General features: G+C 41.2%; 1 protein-coding gene and 1 pseudogene across 1 annotated transcript; one reads left to right on the top strand and one right to left on the bottom strand.

The window, feature by feature from the left end:
• Positions 1–1,662: 1,662 nt before the first annotated feature.
• LOC126631792 (ATP-dependent zinc metalloprotease FTSH 4, mitochondrial-like) lies at positions 1,663–6,488 on the top strand. The gene is made up of 7 exons (XM_050301939.1): positions 1,663–1,898; positions 2,668–2,758; positions 2,963–3,226; positions 3,562–3,798; positions 3,903–4,027; positions 4,402–4,878; positions 5,250–6,488. The coding sequence occupies exons 1-7, from the start codon at positions 1,872–1,874 to the stop codon at positions 6,183–6,185; spliced, it is 2,157 nt and encodes a 718-aa protein (XP_050157896.1). The 5' UTR covers positions 1,663–1,871; the 3' UTR covers positions 6,186–6,488.
• A 1,520-nt stretch (positions 6,489–8,008) lies between these two features.
• Positions 8,009–10,300, bottom strand: LOC126632621 (probable leucine-rich repeat receptor-like protein kinase At1g68400; annotated as a pseudogene).
• Between the last annotated feature and the right edge of the window lie 2,252 nt (positions 10,301–12,552).

The following is a 12,552-nucleotide window of genomic DNA, read 5'->3' as shown; positions in this document are numbered from 1 at the left end:
CAAGGCGAAGAGCTTTGCATGGAGATAAGCTCTCCTAAAGAAAGAGGTAAGATGCATGTAGCTTCAATTAGAATAGTCCTAATCTTGAGGAGAAATTTTTCAGTATGCTCAAAACATGAGAATGGTAAATCACATGTCATTATATAAATGGGAGGAAGTTTTATTTTTCAAGTGTTCCTTCATTTGTATAATAACATGTGGCGTATTACTTGTGATTCGGACACACTAAAAAATCTCTCGGTCGAGGGAGACAGAAAATTGCCATTGTTGTGGTGTCTTCCTTTTCCAACCCTTGGGCCTTGGCAGCCAGTTACTTGACGACTAAGGATTTGGGTTGGGCCAAGGCAATTGTCTTATTTATATTGGGCTGTTGCTTCAATCAATCTATGACAATAATAACCATATGAAGATCGGCCGGTGAAGGTTGCACCACATTCTAGATTCTACACTCCCATTTCCCCACCTTTTTTAATAGACTTTTTTTTTTTTTTTATCATTTTTTTATTTAGGAGGGGAACTTGTTATCCTTTTCATTAATTTATGGGAACCAAGGCAATGATATAAGCTTACTAGTTTTAACTTTTGACACAGAAGATAAGGTTTTTTTTATTCAAAATAGTCCCTTAAATTGGCATATAACTCTCCATTTTGGTATTTGAGATTTAAATTTGATAGAAATTGTCTCTGAGTTGTCCACTGCCAATTATTTTGATCATTCCATGAAAAATCTCTGTTAAAATAAGAAGAAATTGAGGGTTAGAATTCACCATGATACATCTGATCCACGCATAATATCATGAAAAATGAAAATTATATATTTTCTCACCATCCCTACAGTTGCATTTCTACCATATATGTCTTTTTCATTCCGTCGAAGATGACAAAATTACCTTAATTTTTGTCAAATCAGTTTGACCCATTGTTTATTATACTAAGGGCATTTGTTCTTTTGGTATTTATTTAACTGAGATTTTTCACAAAATAATCAAAATAATTGACGGTGAACAAATTCAGGGACTACTTCTATCAATTTCAAATCTCATAGACCAAAGTGACGAGTTAGATCAATCTCAGAGACCATTTTGGTTAAAAAAACTCAAAAAAAAAAAAATGGAGGAAAGAAACGAACACATGATCCAAAGATTAAACATTATTATTTGAGCTACAAATTCTAAGCTCGTTATGCATATGTGCACAAGAATAAAACTATCTACTAAACCCACTAGCACTACTCAAGCTACACACGCTTTGTTTGCTAAGTTGGGAGGCGTCAAATTCGATTTTTATGAATAACGAATTTTACATAATTATAATATGTAACTCAATCCGATTCTGTATCTTCCCATATAGTTTGTATAGACAATGCTTTTGTAGGAACACTTTCCATACCACGAACGAACCCCAAAGTTACAAAAAGCAAATGTCTATCAATAACAATTAACAAAACCCTAAAAAAATTAGCGGACGATGAATTTCAAGGCAAAAAGGAAGGTCGGTGTCCATCCATGGAACTCAAAAAGAATCCATCCCTCCAAGGGCAATGTGGAATTCCAAATGTCCACTCCTCCAAGTGTAAAATGGGGCTCTAAATATCCATCCCACGAGGGCAACATGGACATTTCACATCTAATCACGCTCTTTGGACCCTAAAATACCTCTCTCCTCCCCCCTTCCCTTACCCCCAAAAACCTTTTAATCTTCCAAAGCTCCGGTCTTTCCCCCGTTTTCCTTCCCATTTTCTTGCCAGCCAAACACCACCGCCAGCTTCTGAACCGACCCATCAACGCCTCCGGTGTTTTGATTAAGAGAGAGAAAGGCCCGGTGAATCTAGAGAGAGAAGCAATCAGACATTTTTGGTCTTCAAGCAAGAGATGGCTTTGAGGCGCCTGATCACTCAGGTCGGTTGAATCTCTCAGCTGGGGGTTCCCAAATCTATAAAATTTATGCAATTTTTTATATGCGATAGAATTGTTTTCCCAATGAAATAGCTTGTTTCTGTTACTTAATCTCGGAAACCCTAATTCCTGTATTTTGATTGTTCAGTAGTTTAGGAGTTTGGTATTAGGTTAATTTCTGCACCCGTTTTGTTCATGTTTACGATGTTGCGGTATACGGGTTTGTTTCGATCTTGAGTTTTGTGGGTTTAAAATAAGGAGATGCTTACATTGTGGAGACGTTGGAAATTTGTAATTTAGATGTTGATATCTGTACCTATCGGGAACCCAGTATGAGGTGGACCTTTTGGACTCGTTACGAAAATCGGGTGTTATCTACCAGCAAATGAAGGAAGAGTTAGTTGATAATTCCTTTTAGGTGGTTTAAGGGCCTATTAGGATCGGTTGAGGTTGCGTTGTTCCTCTGAATAGGAGTTTGTGTAGTCATATTTTAAGGGTCGGGTCACCTCGTTTGATCTTAAAAGAATGAAGAGGATTGATATATTTCTTGGAAGGAGGAAAATGAGTATACTATCATCCAAGTCCCTCCCTTTCCATCGTTGAGAACTTGCAATTAATGCCTTAATGAATGCTGTGCTCGAGGGTGTTTTTCCAATTAAGTTTTAATTTTCTATCTCAATGAGCAAAAGGATGGAACCGTTTAATTGCCTTCTTAGACATACTTCTGTTGTTTCTTCGGGCTCTTTTTAACTCTATGTTCTTTCGTTAACAGGTTTCCAGGCATCGATCAGAGTTGGGACAATTGACAAAAGTGGTTCCCAGAACTTATTTTCCTGCCAACAGGTTAGGAGGAGGTGCCGGAGGTATGACATATTCAAAATATTTTGATTGGTATATTTCTATTGTCATTCATTTTAAACTTGCAAAGAATTATGTTTCTTGTTCATTATCTTGTCAATTTGTTCCTTTAGGTACTTCATTGTGAGGCTTTAAGTGAACGACAGAATACTCTTCTCCATTATCTTCACTTATAGAAATGATCTCATTTTTTTTTAAACCTTATGCAGGGAATAAGTTTTTAAGTACTCAAGAAAGGTTCAAGTCCAGTTATGTTGGCAATTTTTCTCGTAGAGTACGCGATACCGATGAAGCTAGTGAAATTTCCTATCTAAAAGAACTTTACCATCGGGGTGATCATGAAGCAGTGATAAGAGCATTTGAAAGTCAGCCATCATTACATTCTAACCCTTCAGCACTTTCTGAATATGTGAAAGCATTAGTAAGAGTTGGCAGGCTGGATGAGAGTGAGTTACTCAAGACATTGCAGAGAGGTGGGTAATGGAACACGGTTATGTTTCCTTTTTAATTTCTACCAAAATTATACCCTAGTTCGTCTTTATCTTGTAGACTTGTCTGAAAGTGTGCTAAGCTTATGGATGAAGTAGAGTTTAGTGAAGCTTAGTTGGATGATGGTTTTTTAGTACCCTGCTTTTTTACAATTAAATTCCCTTTTCTTGTGTTAATTTACAGGGATCTGAACCTTCTGTTGAATTTTCTGTGCGAACAATGTTACACTTAGCACTTACTTTTTTAGCACTTACTTTTTTAGAGTTTTTTCACCTTGACCTGGCTTATAAATTTGACTCCTCGTCTACAAATTTTGTAGGCGTCACCAACTCTGCAAGGGAGGAAGAAAGCTTTGCTGGCTTCTCAGTTCTCAGTAATGTTGGAAAATCAACAAAAGAAGGTATTCTTGGAACTGCAAGTGCTCCTATTCATATGGTGGCTAGAGAAGGTGGTCAGTTTAAGGAGCAGCTGTGGCGTACAATTCGCACTATCGCACTGGCCTTTCTTTTGATATCTGGTGTAGGAGCACTCATTGAGGATAGAGGAATAAGCAAAGGTATTACCATCTCTTGGTGCTTTAGGCTCTTCTGCCAATTGATTAAGATGCATTTTGAAAATGGTGAAAGTTTTTCCTTTTAATTTTCCATTTCCACATTTCAGGACTTGGACTAAATGAGGAGGTTCAACCTAGCCTGGAATCAAACACAAAATTTAGTGATGTAAAGGGTGTTGATGAAGCTAAATCCGAGTTAGAGGAAATTGTTCACTATCTGCGAGATCCCAAGGTAAATGAATCAACATTATGTATAGAAGAATATGTAATATGAAGACCTTTTAGTCATTACCCTAAGTCTCCTGGTTTCTGGGATGGGGGCAATATCATTGCTACTTCATCCAACATAAGGTGGTGATTTTGGAAGTGACCTATTGGAGCAAAGGGCTTGAAATGGTTTCGATTCACTCGATAAAATTTCCCCTCATTTGCATTGTGGTTCTTAAATCAATTCAAGAGTACAATCTTAAAAAACCTTGATCTTGTGGAGAAGATGATATGCCAAATCCATCTTAATTGGTGCCATTTGTTTCCAATGCTTGCACTGTATTTATCTTTTTTTATAACTGTAGAGCGTACCCCTTAATGAGATTTCCCTTGTTGCAGCGTTTTACTCGTCTAGGTGGCAAGCTCCCAAAAGGTGTTTTGCTTGTTGGTCCACCTGGCACTGGAAAAACCATGTTAGCAAGAGCCATTGCTGGAGAAGCAGGGGTGCCTTTCTTTTCATGCAGCGGCAGCGAGTTTGAAGAGATGTTTGTTGGTGTTGGGGCTCGAAGGGTGAGGGATCTTTTCTCGGCTGCAAAGAAACGGTCACCTTGTATAATATTCATTGATGAGATAGACGCAATAGGAGGAAGCCGGAACCCAAAGGATCAGCAGTACATGAAGATGACCCTTAATCAGTTACTTGTTGAACTTGATGGTTTTAAACAAAATGAAGGGATTATTGTCATTGCTGCTACTAATTTCCCAGAGTCTTTGGACAAGGCATTGGTGAGACCTGGACGGTTTGACCGGCACATTGTTGTCCCTAATCCTGATGTTGAAGGGCGAAGGCAGATTATGGAAGCCCACATGTCGAAGGTAATCTTTTTATGATGGTTTTGATAGACTCTGCCTAGAATTTGAAAGGTCTTTGGTTACAAACATCGTCTGCAGTAGTCTCATGCATTACACATCGGAATGAAACATAATATGTTTGAGCAATATGGTTTATGGGCATATTTTGGTTGTCATTGTTTTCATTATATGACTTTGTATTTTATTGATTGAAGAAGTTTAGGTCCATAAAACCAATTGGCAATATGTGAAGTAGCCCAACCTCTTATAATCGCTTGCAAAGTTTCTACTTTCACTGATGTGGGACTCTTTTACCTCCACATCCTCACATTGGTGCAGCAGATTCTTTAGAACTAGAAGTCATTCCATGACTAATCAAGATGTTATTTTGACAGGTTCTGAAGGCCAATGACGTTGATTTGAGTATTATTGCTAGAGGAACTCCAGGGTTCTCTGGAGCTGATCTTGCGAACTTGATCAACATTGCTGCTCTGAAGGCTGCCATGGACGGTGCTAAAGCAGTGAACATGGCTGACCTTGAATATGCAAAAGACAAGATTATGATGGGAAGCGAACGCAAGTCGGCTGTTATATCTGATGAGTCAAGAAAGCTTACAGCTTTTCACGAGGGTGGCCATGCACTTGTAGCTATCCACACCGATGGTGCTCATCCAGTTCACAAGGCAACAATAGTTCCTAGGGGTATGTCGCTTGGCATGGTTGCCCAGCTACCCGAAAAGGACGAGACAAGTGTCTCCCGGAAACAGATGCTTGCACGGCTCGACGTTTGTATGGGGGGGCGTGTTGCAGAAGAGCTCATCTTTGGAGAAAGTGAAGTTACTTCCGGTGCATCAGATGATCTCCGGCAAGCTACTTCGCTTGCTAGAGCAATGGTTACAAAGTATGGTATGAGCAAACAAGTTGGGCTTGTCAGTCACAATTACGACGACAATGGTAAGAGTATGAGCACAGAAACTAGGCTGCTCATTGAAGAAGAAGTAAAGAACCTCTTGGAAAGGGCATACAACAATGCAAAAACCATCCTCACGGAACACAGCAAGGAACTCTACGCCCTCGCTAATGCTTTACTAGAGGAGGAAACACTGACCGGAACTCAGATCAAGTCCTTGCTCGCGCAAGTAAACTCCCAGCAACAGCAGCAGCAGCAACCGCACCAGCAAGTAGTTGCAGCAAAGAATAACTCGCAGTCTAAGCCAGTGCCACCCTCCACACCCAACGCGGCTGCATCTGCTGCTGCTGCTGCAGCCGCAGCTGCAGCTGCCGCAACTGCTGCGGCCAAGTCAACAGGCATTGCTCCTGCCGGATCTTAGCACAGGCCAGGTTGATGAGTTGCGGGCATCTATTTACCCGTGTCAATGTGCATATAGTTAAATTTTACTCTCACCAGCCTATCTGTTCGGCGTACTGTATTACGCTGCTGCCGCTGAGGTATATTTTGTGTATCTCCGTAGCCAGAATGACTGGGATTTAGACGAGTTGAATTGCGATCAGTCAGTGTAGGGGTTATAAATTCTAATTAAGGCACCGGATAACATCCCCTGTCTATTTTTTGTTCTTCATATTTCGGCCTCTGATGGTTTTTATTTATACAATAAAAAGTACTGGATTCTAAATTTTGGTCAAATTTTTTATTTTTCCTTCACTTTTCATTCCCCCTCCCCTACAAGAAATTGTTCCGAGGAATTCTGGTGTTCAGAACTGAACCGTTTGGTCATTTTATAAGCAAATTGCATTCAGTTTTGCCATTTATTGTGTTACACGAAGTATATCCCAGAACGTTGCACCTTTCCTGCGGGTCGGAACTTAGCCGACAAGGAATGTCACTGTCTTTGGACGGTACGGCCGCCGTTCATGGGAGCTTCTGTCACCGGCTCCCTTGTCATCAGGTCACCAACTTTCTTGAACTTCCGGTACCGTACAGATGTTAGCCCCCATAAAATAGCCTAAAAAAATCCCAACGACGAAGCCCCAAAGTTGCGCCGCTTGTAAAGACCAGCGCAAAAAATGCACAGGGGACTGCCCCTGGCCCCCTACTTCCCCTCCAACTACCCCACCAACTCTCACAACGCACACGAACTGTTCGGCGTCGGAAGACTCGAACAACTCGTCACCGCTCGTCCTCTCCACCTCCGAAACCCCGCCATGTCTACCATCTTCGTCGAGGCCAACCAGCGCGCCAAAAACCCTGTTGGAGCTGCCAGGCCGCTGTCCGGTCGCTACTCTGTTCCATCAACCAGCACCAGGCGGAACTTGACCGCGTGCGCCACCAGCTTGAATTGCGCCCCGGCGGCAGCGATGTTATGGCGAAAACTTTGGAGGACTTTCTAAGTACAATGTGCGTACCGGAAATGTGTGTGATCATATACAATTTCATCAGGTGCAGAACTTATTTCCAGAACAAGAAAAACAAGACAGTGTTGGTGCAGAATTGACGAAAGATAGAAGTCCCTTTTCTGAATTGAAACAAATGAACTCGTTCAATACATACTTTGGCTAAACTCAGCTATAATTTATGTACAAGCTAAATACAATTAATTAAACTTAACACGACTGATTAGTCTAACTAATCACCACAGTATTTGACAAACTCTACTTTGTTATATGCTGCTGACATGGTTCTTAATTAGAGGAGCAATCTGATGTGGAGTCAGGTACACTGTCAAGAACCCCGTCGAGCTTTGCCTCTGATCGGCGACGATGGGGAAGTAAGGGGCTCATGGTTAAGCTCATTTTATCTCCTTTTGGTAAATCATTGATTCGATAAAATTTCTTCAAACAAGCATAAGTATGCATTAATCTGTAACAAAATCCTAGCTAATGGTGAACTTAAATACTCTAGCTACAATATATTCGTCGCTATAGACGAAGGAAAGAAAGCCATTAAAGTGATGGGCAAGACCTTGGCATCATGCGCCTTTTTATAGTGTTCTCCGGCCGGCGAATTCGGCGTGTATTTAGAAATGTGACTAAAACGTATCCACGGAGAAGATATTGTCATTAACGTTTCGCATCTACGAAGGTTTGGAATTTATTTTCATATCTAATTATCATAATGTCAGTCATCTTGTAACTCGTTGACTTTGTGATACAACTTAAGGTCAACAGGTTTTAGGTTTGACTCGTCTTATCGCAATTTAAAACAATCAAAACTCTCTTTATTCAATGATTCTTACAAAACATTTAACACACTATGCATTAAATTAGGCACAATGAAGCTTTTGGGAATCATGAAGTTCTTGCAGAATGCGAAGATGAAGAAGAACCAGAAGTGAGCTAATCTAAAATAAACTTAGCCCCATCTTCTCTAACACCCTTGTTTCGAATGCCGTCGATCATCCGATGCACAACGCCGATCGTCGGGCGATCTTTAGGCAACGGAGTCAGGCAGAGCAGGGCCACCTCCAAAAGAGCCCACATTTCGCCCTCCATTCCCCCAACAGCTCAAAATCCAATAGTTCCCATGTATTGCCCTCTTTCTGCACCGCCGTCTTAACCCACGCCGCCAAATTCGTCTCTCCTTCTTCCTCCGGCATCCTCCCCGTCGAAATCTCCAGCAGAACCACACCAAAGCTATAAACATCGCATTTCTGCGTAAACTTTCTCGGAGTTTTATCATTGGACACCATCAGTTCAGGAGCTCTGTATGCACTTGATGAAAACGGAGCAGGGAGGAGCTGCTGGAGTCCGATGTTGGCAAGGCAGGCGTTCCCCATTCGATACACCAATATGTTCGACAAAGTGAGGTTTCCGTGCAAGAGCTTGGATTTACTGCAGCCATGGAGGAAGGCCAGTCCCTCCGCAGACCCGGCAGCGAGCTTCAACCTTGCGGCCCAAGCAAGCGGCGTTCTTCCAGGTCCTCGGTTTCCGTGCAGCGCGGAATGCAAGCTTCCGCCCGGGAAGAAATCGTAGACCAAAAGCAGCTCGTGGCTCGAATTGTGGTAGGCTCTGAGGGCGGCGATGTTGGGGTGCCTCAGCCCGCCAATCTGCCTCAAAAACCCATCGATTTCCTTCTCGCCATTTCTCCTCTCCCTCACCCTCTTCACCACCACCGTGTCTCCGCTGTCCATCACCACCTTGAAAGTGGCCCCTACGCTCCCCTTCCCCAGCATCTCCGCCGACCTATGATGCACGCATACTTCTGTTTGGTCCTCCCGTATCCCATATCCGATAGTTGATCAGATACGAAATTTGCCCGATACTTTCGGATTCTATCTCGTCCGACACGTATCCTGGTTGATGAACACGAATTTGACATGATGGATATACGTATCCTATTTTTAAGATACACGTATTTTGCTTTTAAGATACATTTACACCTTCAAAAAAAGGTAATGAGGAAAAGAAAATTAATATGAGACATTTATAATTGGAAGTTGCTAAATACAAGGAGCTTCCCTCTAATTAAAACCATGAATATGACTCTCACACTTCTTCTACTGTATAAAGAGGATTAGATTTCGAACTTTCCTTCTTTAACAACTCAAATGTACTTGAATTTGAATGATGAATTATGTTTTAAAATGTATATTTTTATTGATATATACATTTTTATTTACCGTATCCATAACGTATCGTATTTTAATTTTTGGAAATTTTTCATATCACCGTGTCGTGTCGTATCATATTGTATCCGTATCCGTATCCATGCTTCATAGCCGCCGACGCCTTCAGCAGATCGCCCACCTTGTCGACTCCCCTGCACCCTTCCAACACCGCCATGTCTTCGCTTTCTCTGGGCCCACCACCAGGCCCATTGCCACTAGACGGGACCCGCCGGTGAACGAGTTGGACTCGAGGCGGAGAGTTAGCAAGTGAGGCAGCTGAGCGAACTCGGCCAGTGGGATTTCGCCGGAGAATTGGTTGTGCGATAGGTCGAGGCGCGGGAGGTGGCTTTGGCGGGAGATTCCGGCTGGAAGGGCTCCATCGAAGCGGTTGTGGGAGAGGTACATGTGGTTGAGGTTGTGCCACGCGGAGAAGTCGAGGGAGGAGGAGAGGCGATTGCGGTTGAGGCTAAGAAGCTTGAGGTGGGCGAGTTGGGTTAGCTGGTGAGCCGAACCGGTCAGGTTGAGGTTCTCAAGAACGATTCTGGTGACTCGGCGGGTCGCCGGGTCGCAAGCGACGCCAAACCAAGTGCCGGAGCAGGGGTCGGAGGAGGCGACCCAAGAGGAGAGCGAATTGAAGGTGTCGGTGGAGGATTTTAATGCCAGCAGGGCGGTGGTTTCTGGGTTTGAGAGAGAGAGAGAGAGAAGAAGGAGAAGAATAAGAATAGTGAGAAAAAATGAAAACTCTTCTGCTTCTGCAACATTTTTCTGTTGATTTTGCTTCAGATTCTCAAGAAAGTTGGGGAAGAAAGAGAAGGAAGAGGGAAACAAAATCAGAAAATTTTCATTGGCACCAGAATACAGTAGTATTAAGAAAAGTTATTAACTTTTTAACAAATGCATTCTATCATTTGTACGCAAGGTATTAAATATCGGTAATATTGAAAATATCGGTAATCTGAAAACACGGAAATATCGGGATAATATCGATATCGATAAAAATTACATGGAAACCACGGAAATTGTAAGGAAAAACTTGGAAATTTTTATTGAAACTTTGCAGGATGTTTATTTAGTCAATTATCTATTAGTTTATCATAAAAAATTGGAAGGAAATGCATTGCATGATGGATTTAACTAATTTAAGTTGATTATATAACGAGCTGGCAAACATTGTGAGTGTAGAAAATATGTAGTAATTAATGAAAGAATTTTAAACACATCATAATCATTTATATATAATGAATTAGTACAATATTTTACACTTTATACATTGCATGGTAAGATACATGAGTGACTTATTACCCTTTATTTTTTTTATTTAAGAATTATATGTTTGTGGGGGTTTTATTTAAAATTTATATTGAAGATGCTCTTAAATTATGTAAAATTGTGATTGAAAACAATATTTTATTTTATTTTATTTTCAAAATGCAAAATGGGCATTAAGAAAATTGCAAAGAAAGAGTCCCACTTAATTCCCAAAAATGCAAAAAATCCCAACCCATCATCTTTCTTCATAACCTATCAAAATCCCTATTGCCGTCAGACTCTTTCCCTTTTATTCCCACTTTGCCTTTTAGTCGCCTATCTCTCTCTCTCCATCCATATTCTCTCAAATTCCTCACTCTCCGCATGTCCGACCCCCTCCGCCCTCCTCCGTTATCCCTCCCTTCCGCTAGATCTCGGCACCCCCACCTGAGAAACCACCCCCACCCACCCACCCAACTGATCATCATCTATCCTTCTCCCACTCCCACACACACGCACAGAGACCCACATCGGCAGATCGGCTTCTGCTTCTCCCTCGTCGCCGCCGTCGTCTCTCTCCTTTCTCTCTGCACCGAGGGTCCGAGACCCACATACACACACGCACACCCATCATCATCAGCAATCTCGTCTTTCTCCCTCTCCTTCTCGTCTCTGCAACTCGGCGAACTCCACCAAGGCCGTGCGTGTCGACTCACTTTCCGAACACATCCGACGGTTTCACGGCAAACTTCATATATAAAAACGTTCATCTCGTCTTCTATTTCATTTTCATACCTAGATCGGAGTCTAGGGTCCTGTTTTATAGTCGGTCGGAGCTTTTACAGCTCCGGCGTTCTTCTCCAAGTAGGCCAGTTCCGATATTATCGATAATTTCGATAATATCGCGATATTATCCCGAAAATCATTTGGATATTGAAAAAAAATCGGTTCCCCTAAAAACCGATAATATCGCCGATATTATCGGCATTTCGGACCGTGTTTGTACGTAATATACTATTCTATATTTCGGTCATAATAAAAAATCTCTCAAACAAAAAGAGAGTCAGTTACAAGATTGGTAAATTACGGCCAGTAACTAGCTCTTGAGACGGAAAAAAAAGAGACGTTGGGTAAACGATGAGACGTTTTTCAATGTAACCGTCACATGAGATAGTACATCACGTGTCGTTATATAAATGGTGAGATGTGTGTGTTAAAAAGTTAATAACTTAAAAAATAAAATTTCCCACCACTTACATAAAAACACGTGATGTACCATTTGTGTTCCCGTTATAACTAAAAATTTCTTGTAAACAAGAATGGGTTGAGTCCACTTGTTAATTTGTCATGACTCCAAAGACTGTTCCAAAACTGCGGGAGAGTTTCTAGATGAGATATTCGATAGGTCTGTCTGCTTAGAAGGTGTAAGACTAACGTAGAAGGAGAAGTTAAAAGCAGACCTCTAAATAGTACACCTTCTTCTCTCATGCAAAATTAAAAGTATTTAAGTTAATAATAGTTTTTAGTTCGATATTGAGTGTTTATTTTGTGAGAGCAACGATTACTATCTATATTGAAACAATCTTGTAATGTTCCTATTAAAATCAATGTAAGAAGACGATACACAATTCCCATCTATGAGTGCTGAGTATTAAGATTTAATTAAAGTTTCAATCCAAACCAGATTAGAGCAAGTTTAAACTCTTCAACAAGACCTTTACATATCAATTTAAAACGCTACAACCAGTTCGTAGCATTCAAAATCATACTCATATTCTAACAAAACAACTATCAAATAAAGCGTCGTGTGAAATTGACGTACATAATAGTCCTACATTCTTATGCGAAAGCAACGAAACATTCAGATAACTTGATTAGACACCGC

This window comes from Malus sylvestris, chromosome 8, assembly GCF_916048215.2.
Source record: "Malus sylvestris chromosome 8, drMalSylv7.2, whole genome shotgun sequence".
Classification (NCBI taxonomy): domain Eukaryota; kingdom Viridiplantae; phylum Streptophyta; class Magnoliopsida; order Rosales; family Rosaceae; genus Malus; species Malus sylvestris.
This window is presented reverse-complemented; position numbering and strand designations above follow the sequence as displayed.